The sequence below is a fragment of the Protomyctophum bolini genome (assembly GCF_963924005.1).
Source record: "Protomyctophum bolini genome assembly, chromosome: 20".
In the NCBI taxonomy this organism is placed as follows: domain Eukaryota; kingdom Metazoa; phylum Chordata; class Actinopteri; order Myctophiformes; family Myctophidae; genus Protomyctophum; species Protomyctophum bolini.
In genome coordinates, this window is record NC_137881.1 from 14,122,091 (window position 1) to 14,132,354 (window position 10,264).

The following is a 10,264-nucleotide window of genomic DNA, read 5'->3' on the forward strand; positions in this document are numbered from 1 at the left end:
TCAAGGCAAAGTTGGAACATAATTATTTTCTGACTTTCCGATCTATATCTGAGTAGCCTATCCCAGGGGCAAACAAACAAACAAACAAACAAACAAACATCTCTGCACAGAGTCTGCAGAGAGAGTATGGTTTCGGTGGACACACGTGTGCACACAGTAGCCTACTCCGGGGTATAGTTTCATCAAAGGAAATCATCAGGAAATGTCCATTCCCATGGGAAATTCTGCTGCACAGTTACCGTTTCAGTGAACTAATCACTAAGGACTGCATAACTAGCAGCATATAACTAATGAACTAGAACCTGCTTTACTTAATTTGACTATACTATAGGCCACATTTATGGCATTTTGATTGTTCAAGACTTATTTCAGATTAAACTAACACTACATTAGGAAATTGTTATACTTTAGTCTGTGTGAAGCATCATTAAAGTCATGGTCATATATTGTTTGATTTTAGTCAGGCATGCACTCGAAGAGTCACTTTGATAGAAAATTAAGTTATTTGACTAACACTAACCCTCCCTTCCTCAAGTGAATCTCAGATAACGTTCTGGGATCATTTCTGATGTTTTCTGCGTCGAGGTTACAATATTAACGCTTCTAAAGTGTCGGTCCACGATGTCACAAGTTCCGTACCCTGATTTTACGCCCTCTCCTCCGTTATTTTTCTAGTGCTCACATCTCTCCACTTTTTCAAGTGGAAGAGGAAGACCATTGTAGTTTATAATTCACAGATGTAGAATTTGTATAAGTGTACATTAATATGAAAAAAGGCAGTACTAGAAATGAACATAACTGACTGCACAACAAACTGGCTGTAATTTAACATATAGAAGCCATTTTGGTAGTCCCCCTGAGGACCCTCAAACTACTGTAGACAGCAAGGACACACAGATAAAGTGTAATTATGGGAGACTTAATGGCAAAAGGGAGGGATTCTCATGATAGCTGCATGTCGACCGTACAACTTGTACAAGTAACCTCTGTAAACAGTGCAAGACGTGTACAGCTGTTAAAAAATAGCCAGATGCGAATCTGCCAGTATGGCCAAGCCATGAGGCTAGTTCAAAAAGCTGTGGGCAATATATTATAATATCATATATATTATTTCCTTTCGTTTTTGTTGTGCTTGTTTTACACAATGGATGTGAGATTTGACTGTAGACTATACATCAAATAGCATATCTGTAATTCACACATTTGAAAAAAAAAACATATATACAGTATATTTCTTTGTCATCCCTTGTGTATTGTGGTATGCTGGTCAAGCTTTCATCTTTTTATTTGAAATTTCTCCTTTGCTATTATTGCACAAGGGCACGGCTTCCACATGTCATTTGATAAGTGCATGCTGAAGATATTGAGTGGCGAATGTAAGAATGATGATATGGCCTCATTCATTGTACTGTACCTTTGCAAGGTACAGTGTAGTTGCAAGGTACAGTACAGTTGCAAGGTACAGTACATTGTGCATGATATATCTTTGATACAAATATATCACTGCAAATGTGAGCAGAGCACTCATATGACACAATGCAGAACAATCGTAGGAGAAAAAGGTCATTCTGATGATCACACAGCAGGGAAGGGGTGATGGTGGGGGGAAGTGGGAGGGAGGATGAAGAGAGATCTTCTGAAGCAGATAGACGGGTTTGTGTAAACACAAGTAGCAATACAAACAGGAGATGCTGCCCCGATAAGGAAATTAAGGGAAAGGGTGCAACTCAAATAAGCCAAGACTGATATACACAAACTGTTCAAATGAGAGAGCGCGAGAGAGAGAGAGAGAGAGAGAGAGAGAGAGAGAGAGAGAGAGACAGAGAGAGAGAGAGAGAGAGAGATGAAAAGAGAGGTTGGCTGTAGAAGCAGGCCAGTAGTGCATGTGGGAAATGCAGGCCTGTTCCTTAGGTTTTATTCAGTTCAGTTTATTCCGCAAGACTCTGCAACTGATGCAACTCTTAAAGCAGGACAAAAACGATGTACAATCACTGCGTTCACTTCAAAGAGGGATTCTGAATCTTGAAGCAGAGGCAGCAGAAAATATTTGGATTAAAGTCTAACATTGCCACTACTAGATGAAGCAACCAAGAAGCATTCGACTTTTGGATCATCGTGTTTTTGCAACCACTCTGTGAAATTAAATTTTTTGAGGGACAAACATCCACTTCACCGGAGGCAATTACAGGTTACGCCACAGCGAGAACACCCAGAGGTGGTTCAAAGATTATGGTTCGGTTGGCCGAGCTATGAGCTTCTCCCTGTGCACTTGTGGTCAACGAGGGAGGCAGTGCAACCCGGAGACGCTCAAATGCAAACACAGGGGCTGGAGCGAAGTTGTTGACTCCACAGTGAGGAGAGAACGGACGTGAGAAATTCTAAAGCCTTTAGTCTGCAAAACAAGAGAAGACCAGGATGAAGCAGCGCAACGACAATCAGTGTGATGTGAAAATGAACCGTGATTGAGTGAACCTTTTTTGGGCATAGAAAACTCAAGTTATTACTTGGCAGGACATTCTTAGCAATTCATTCAATGAAGGAGTCTGACCAAACCGTGGAGGCCCCCCTCACCTGGGGTTTCGACCAATCATGGACCGCCTTCCTAAAGCATGGGCGGCGTCTCCGCCTCAACACCTTGGACTTTTCTGACCTCTGGGACGAGGAGGACCTGGGAGTGGACAGCACAGAGGACGATGGAACCAACTCCAACAATCAAGTGCCAGCAGGGTGTCCTCCTCAGAGCCCTCCTGTCCCACCGCCTCTGCCTCCGCTGGCACCGCCCCTTCCCATAGCTCCTCCCCTACCACCTGCGTCCCCTGCAGGTACTCCCGTCAAATGTCGCACCTTGAAGTTACACTGGAGGGGACTTCAGAGCCTGGACCCCCTGCCCAGGAAAACCCGCTTTGGGACCCAGACCATCTGGGCTAGGCTGGAGCCAGTCCACCTGGACACGACCCAATTGGAGCACCTGTTTGAGACCAAGGGCAATAATAATACCTGTACAACGGTCACTGGGTGGCGGGTAAGAATGAGTTGAAAATGGATGTTGCTTTTAAGAGCTAAGGTAAATACTTTGAGGACTCCCACATGGGAAGCAAACTTGCCAAAGCTAAGCTATTACCTAGTATATGTTTTGTAGGATTTTCCCATGTGTCATCTCATCTTCTTACCAAGTTTACAATAAGCTGTGTACTGTATACACTCTGTTTTGTAGCGTAAGTGATAGCCAGTGTACTGAATGTAACTTTTTTTTTATCCATGGGCTATAATACGTATTACTTACCAGTGGATGACATTGTCCAATAAATCCCCATTATAATGTGAAAAGAACCTACATGTATGCTGACAGTGACTGATAAAGATGATGATTCACCTTTTTAGGCAGTTTTTGTTTATTTAGATAAAAAACTGTGAATGCAGAGAGACATACGTTGGGGGGAAACAACATGCAACACAGGAGATGCTGTGGTTATACAGTATGTGGTCAGTGCACTAAAGAAGATTACTGCAATACCCGGCCACAACCAAAATTCAGCAACTCTCTGCTTGATGCAGGTGGTAATTTACTAATTTCTGCAGCTACTGCTGCAGTGATCACACTGCAGTGTGTATCTTTAGTGCAGTGTCTTCCCAGCAAGACCTAATTCAGCATTAGTGTAGGCCTATAACTATCTAGGTCTCCTTCTGACAGAGCATAGAGGTGTAGTATGCACCATGATAAAGTAGCACTAGCAACTGCAGTGAATTATCATTGTTTGTTTTGACCTACTTGGAGTGCCAGGAGGGTGTGGTCTAGTATAAGGGACACACAATGAAACCCTCAGAACCTCGAGTCTCACAGATTCAAATGAACCCTAAGGATTTTAGTTTGTGTGTCAGATAAACTGTCAGACTGACAAATGTCCTTTCAAGTGTGATTGAACTGAATTGACTGGATTCACATGAAGAGCCCATACTACTTTTGCTCTACGCTCTAATAAAATTAACCGATCTACAAGCTCACATCTCGTCACATTGCAATGTGCTGTGAGCTTGTAAATCTGCTAATCCTCCAAAATCTTTAGTCTGTATAGGATAGGGTTCAAGTGGTTCAACTTTTCTCCAGTCGTTGCATCTGATATTACAATCTCACCTACTGTATATTGGGCAGGATAAAAAATTAAAAAAGGATACAGACTGAGGAGTCCTGTAATGGAACTGATTAAGGCATTCTCACGTTGACATCTGGTCTTTCCTTTCTGCTTCCCCTTGCCTCAACCACAGAAGCAGCCTTCGGTCTCTGTACTGGGAGTGAAGCGCAGCAATATCATCACCATCGCCCTGAGCAGCCTGCCACCTCCTCGGCTCCTCCCCCCGGCCATATACAGTATGGACAACAGTGTGCTGGACAGGGAGGATGTCCAGGTACTGTTTCTTATGACCCCTAGGCTGGCTTTCTTTTTAGTGTGCAGACGAGTGGGATTCTGCTTCTCAGAGGAAGCATTCTCGTCTTGGATCCTGTTCCGGTTTGCACGGGCCAGTTGGATTAGTACACCACTATCTTAATATTCTTATACATTATTATCCGACAACATTGCTATACCATATTATATTATCCTACACTATTACATTCATTATTATTGCTACTACTTATTTGTATTTGCCTGCATCTCTTTCCCTGTCTATCTTCTATTTTCTTTCTTTCTATGGTTATGGTTGTTAATTTATTGCTCAAAACAGACCTATACAGTTTGTTATAGCCCTCAGAAATGAAGCTTCAGTATCTGACCTCCAGGCTCCAGCACATTTGTCTTCTTCTTCTTCTTTTATTACCATTTCTATTAGTATTCATACTTTGTTGAGTATGAAAGATGAGCAGGATGCAGCAGACACAAGAGAGGAAAAGTTCAGATTTGTTTTGATAGCGAGGCGGAAAGGGGGGGGGGGTACATACTGTGTATGGGTATTCATATTTCGCCAGGGGGGTCAAAGAAGGTTACCAGAGCGTGGGGTTTTGACTACGACAATTTATTTTTGGGCACAAAATGCCCTGAATCTGTCTGTTCTTGTATGAACCAGTGACCTGCTAGATTTAAGCAGCCAACAGACAGACTGAATGGTTAGAATTTTGTATAATGTTAATGTAATTTTATATCATTCCTCTCTTTCTCTCTTTCCGTTTACTCTCTCTCTCTCTCTCTCTCTCTCTCTCTCTCTCTTCATCTCCTTGAACCTCTCTCAAAACAGAGGCTTCAGTCATTGGTCCCAAGTGAAGAGGAACTCCAACTGATTCATGAGGCCAAGTCTCTGTCCCCACATTCACCTCTGGCCCCGGCTGAGCTATGCCTCCTCACACTGGGGGATATCCCTCACCTTAGCTCCAGGCTGCAGCTGTGGGCCTTCGCTCTGGACTATGACACATTAGAGAGGGTCAGTGACAAAATTATTTTTTATGGCATTTGATTTGACAAAGTTCTAGTAGTGTCAATGTTATTCTACTCCGTTTGATTTATTCCTTTTTATTCCTATTATTTCCAGGAAATTGCTGAGCCACTGTTCTACCTGAAGTTAGCGATGGAACAGCTGTCAGCCAATCAGACATTCAAATGTATACTGGCTACGGTGCTAGCCATTGGTAACTTTCTCAATGGATGTAAGGTGAGTGAGTGCATCATTACTGTGTCATCCCCACTGCATGCACCTGAACTGAGGGGAGGATTCATTCATTCATTTATACACTTATACTTTATTGTATTAATCATTAACATCTGACTGTTTCTCCTCTTCCTGCACACACACACTCAAACACACACACACACACACACACACACACACACACACACACACACACACACACACACACACACACACACACACACACACACACACACACGCACACACACACACACACACACTGCACACACACACACACACACACACACACACACACACACACACACACACACACACACACACACACACACACACACGGATGCGGGTAATTCCCTCAGGCCCGTGGTTTTGAGCTGAGCTATCTGGGGAAGTTAACTCAGGTGAGGGATACTCACTCACGCCAGCCTCTGTTGCACCATGTCTGTGTTCTTCTGCTGGAGCTTTACCCGCAATCCAGTGACCTCTACTCTGACATCACCGCCGTCACCAAAGCCAGCAAGGTGCGTGTGTGCGTGCGTGCATGTGCGTGCGTGTGTGCGTGTGTGCGTGCGTGCGTGTGTGTGTACACTCTATCTGCATCTCTCTCTCTCTCTCTCTCTCGTTTCTATGGTTTTGTGAGTAAAACCACTATCCACACATCACGTTTGTCTCCTCTGCCTTTAAATAGCATCACCCTATAACCCAGTGCTTTCTCTCTCGTTCTTCTTTATCCATTGCTCTCTTTCTTTTTCTCTCATAAGTTCTACCTAACTTTGCAACTACAGGGAAAACATGCACATGTACTGTACTTTTACTGTCACTTTTACTCTTTTTTGTTTTTGTTATTTGCTCTTTCTTGCGCTCTTTCTTCTATCCCTTTGTTTGCTGTGCTTGCTGTGATTGATGTTATGTTATCTATGCTGCTGCATTGTCAGAAGGAAGCAAAAATAAGTTTTACTCTATATGTACCTGTACACAAGATGCAACAATAAACTACAACCTTGAACCTTGAACCTTGAACATCTCTCTCTGTCTCTCGCTCGAGCATGTAGCCACTTCTCATGGCGTCTCCACCGCCCTCAAAGTACCGCTCTCTGTTGTTCACAGTATGATTACGCCTTAGTCCAAACCAACCTGACCCAGCTGGAGGCCACGTGCAAAGCGTCGTGGGAGCAGCTGCGCACGCTGGAGCGCGCGGACGAGAAGCGGCGAGGGGGGAAGGGGGGTAAGAAAAACAGAGGCGACGACGAGGCTGCAGCGCCCCCGGAGGGATCCCTACGCCGCAGGTTGCCAAAGTTCTTGAAGGAGTGCGAGGAGAGGCTGAAGGTCCTGAGAGCTGTCCATCGCCGGGTTATCAACAGGTAGAGGCTGTGGCATAAGTCCATTCTAGTTTTAACCACTTTTCTTTTTATAATATTTTTTTATTGATTTTATGACGAAGACAAAACAAAACCAGACACAGACAGCTCAGCTCAGAGAGTCAGACACAAAGGGCACAGATATTACACACATACCGTCCTACATCCATAAAAACATACACCAAACAACAAAATACATTTGTTTGGTGCTTGACGGTCTAGATGGGTTAACAACTACCCTGAGATTATTATTATTTTTATATATAAATAATACGACAGTAACAGTATTAATACCCACAGCCAAAGGTACATTTTAATTAAAGATAAAGTGAATGGGGGCACCCGCTGGCCTAGTGGTCCAGGCACGTGCCACATACAGTATAGTCTCTGGCCTGACAGCGCGTCACATATTCGAGTCCCGTTCTTGACGACCAAAGAATGAATAAAGTGAATAAACAAGGAATGATGACCCCTACATCAATTATCTTCCCCTGAAAAAAGCCCATCTAGAAGATCTACAAGCTCACAACGTGTCGAAATCTGCAATTTTCACTTAATCTTTGCCCAGGAATAGGGATGCGAGGGCTGAGGTTTCATGTATTTAATTTTCTGTTCCAAGGGCAACAATCAAACCATAGAAATTGTGTGAATAAGCGACACATTCAATACTGTGCAATTCTAGCATTCCTATGGTCACATAGCATATTCACACTCAAAACCACAATCTTGTTGTACTGCTGGCAACTGAGCGGTGTCTCTGGAGTAGCTGGTGTTTATGTGCCTTGCACAAGGGCATCTTGAACAGTGGCGGAGATAAGGAGTACTTATCTTCACACTGTCTGTGTCTCTAACTCTTGCTTTTGTCTTTCTTGCTGTCGGCCTACTAAAGTCTCACCCCTTTCACCAATCACCCTCCTCCTCCTGTTTTCTTGTTTTGTTCTTTATACAGTATCACGCCATTCTTGTTTTATGACCTTTGATTATGATTGTTAATCTTTCTTGTCTCTCCATGAAGGTTCCACTCGTTCCTGCTGTTCCTGGGCTACTCGCGGGCCATGGTGAGAGACACGAGCCCCGAGGACTTCTGTAGGATCATCAGTAACTTCTCTCTGGAGTACAGAGCCACACGGCTTGCCATCCTGCAGCAGAGGGAGAGGGAGAGAGAGAGAGAGAGAGGGAGTAGCCCGGCACCCAACACACCCGGAGCACGGAGGAAGCGTCAGCCGACTCCCTTGTCAGAGGTAGAGAGAGAGATAATGGAAGATGGAGAGAGAGAGAGAGAGAGAGAGAGAGAGAGAGAACGGGTTTTAACTTTACATCCTCTCCTCTACACTCTCCTTCCTGTTTAAGATCACTCTTCCTTTTAGAAGCAACGTCAATATATACACTTTTAAGAACATTTTAATCTCCCTTGAGCACCTGGTTGGCTGTACATTTAACTGTACATGCATGCTGTTGTACGTGGCACATGGTAACAGGGTAAATGAAACTCACACAGAATTCATGCCATTACAGTACCCTTCTATGACACATTATAGTCCCATGTATTGCACTGCTGTACCCGGCCGGCATCCCTGTATCTCGATCTCCCCTTGCAACCGACATATATAGAGATTCCACTGTTAAGTTCTTAGCTTACGCATGTTTCATGAAAACTACTTTTTGTGATGTATTGCCATGCTTTTTTGTTTTTGCTTAATGTATATCGCTCAAGATTAAGAGCGTCTGCTAAATTGCCTAAATTGTGGAAACCACACCCCACTGCCACAAAGACCGGCCATGTATAAGCATCAGGCTAAACTTTTGACCTTTGAAAAACAGGAGGTTCTGACGTTCCCCCATTAAGCACTTAAACCCATACAGTACTTTGTTGACTGGGGTACCCCAGGGGTGTGCATGCCAAGTATAAACGTTTCAGTCATAGACATTCTTGAGCCATCTGCTCAGTTGCCTGGAGAGGGTCATTTCATTTGATCCTAATATAAATGCACCACGTCTCTGTGTGTGTACGTACGTCTGAAATCCATATAACTCGAGAACCATTTGCCCCACCGACTTCAAATTTGACAGAGGCGTTCCACACCACCACTGGGAGTGCAGTGCCTGGTGTCAAGTCCATTGGCTCGCTGGTTGTCCAGACCCAGCACAAAAGCCTCTGCCCGGGATCTGGACAGAGCCCCTGCCCCCTGTGCCCAGGCTCTGTGCATCTCCATATGAAGCTGGCCTGTTCTGCCATCTGTATAGGCTATACTCCATATTTGGGCATGCCTGACAAATTGAAATAACTCCATATATGGGCAAAAAAGGGACACAGACATAATAACTGGGTGGAGCATGCATTTCCATCGTTCTAAGTATAGGACAGTGCCCAACGGTCACCACTCTGGTTAATTAAATAAAATGAAGAAGAAATAATAAATAATACACGATTCACACTTGTGTGACTTGTAATGCGTTGATTCCCTATAGGAAAGTATAGAACAGTATAAACTGGAGGAGGTGCTGCGGACCCCAGAGCCAGCGTTCAGACTGGACCTCACTTTGCCCCGAAACCGCAGGAGGATGAGCAATATAAAAGGTCTGTCGGTCTGTCTGTCTGTCTGTCTGTCTGTCTGTCTGTCTGTCTGTCTGTCTGTCTGTCTGTCTGTCTGTCTGTCTGTGTCTGTCTTAAAGTTAATCTGAACATGATGTTGATGTTTCAGGTCCATTCTCTCGGAAGCTGAAGTGGTGAGAGGAGTCCTGCACTGGCCAAAGTTGTTTGCAGGCATACCTGCCAAGTGCCAAGTTCCAACACTAGGCTGTGAAAGTGGGAGGTTTTCCCAACCCTACTCTGTCCCCTGCCCCAACCCTACTCTGTCCCCTGCCCCAACCCTACTCTGTCCCCTGCCCCAACCCTACACCTCTGTCCCCTGCCCCAACCCTACTCTGTCCCCTGCCCCAACCCTACACCTCTGTCCCCTGCCCCAACCCTACTCTGTCCCCTGCCCCAACGCTACACCATAGATCAGACTATAATAAATAAATCACACTCGTGTGAAGTGAGGGGCGCTCTTATCATCATAGGCTACATCATCTCATTCCGGCCAATCACAATTTGTGCCCTCACTTTTGTCAAAACTGTCAAAACTTTCAAAACTGGCCATTCATTGTCGATGGCATTCAATGTTTGTGTTTGCACACACTCAAAACTGGACATTCATTGTCAATGGCATTCAATGTTTGTGTTAGGACAATGTTTTTATTTACACGAACCCTCGAAGCTGGACATAGGAGGG

General features: G+C 44.4%; 1 protein-coding gene across 3 annotated transcripts; it reads left to right on the top strand.

Annotated features, from left to right (window-relative positions):
- The first annotated feature begins 1,853 nt into the window (after window positions 1-1,853).
- LOC308335150 (FH1/FH2 domain-containing protein 1) lies at window positions 1,854-9,808 on the top strand. 3 transcript variants are annotated; one of them, XM_080792148.1, is made up of 9 exons: window positions 1,854-3,022; window positions 4,264-4,404; window positions 5,227-5,409; window positions 5,518-5,637; window positions 5,991-6,152; window positions 6,739-6,992; window positions 8,005-8,230; window positions 9,459-9,567; window positions 9,692-9,808. In XM_080792148.1, the coding sequence occupies exons 1-9, from the start codon at window positions 2,534-2,536 to the stop codon at window positions 9,718-9,720; spliced, it is 1,713 nt and encodes a 570-aa protein (XP_080648274.1). In that variant the 5' UTR covers window positions 1,854-2,533; the 3' UTR covers window positions 9,721-9,808. The 3 variants fall into 3 exon arrangements, with proteins under 3 accessions (XP_080648274.1, XP_080648273.1, XP_080648275.1); XM_080792147.1 differs by lacking the exons at window positions 9,459-9,567; window positions 9,692-9,808 and adding an exon at window positions 9,062-9,452; XM_080792149.1 differs by lacking the exons at window positions 9,459-9,567; window positions 9,692-9,808 and adding an exon at window positions 9,062-9,452 and having other exon boundaries at window positions 5,991-6,032.
- The last annotated feature ends 456 nt before the right edge of the window (window positions 9,809-10,264 follow it).

Excerpts from the sequence above, each read along its gene's own strand:
- LOC308335150 (XM_080792147.1), top strand. The coding sequence starts at position 2,534 with ATGAAGGAGTCTGACCAAACCGTGGAGGCCCCCCTCACCTGGGGTTTC. Across the intron at positions 3,023-4,263 it reads CAACGGTCACTGGGTGGCGG|AAGCAGCCTTCGGTCTCTGT; the intron begins GTAAGAATGAGT and ends CCTCAACCACAG. Across the intron at positions 6,153-6,738 it reads CCGTCACCAAAGCCAGCAAG|TATGATTACGCCTTAGTCCA; the intron begins GTGCGTGTGTGC and ends TGTTGTTCACAG.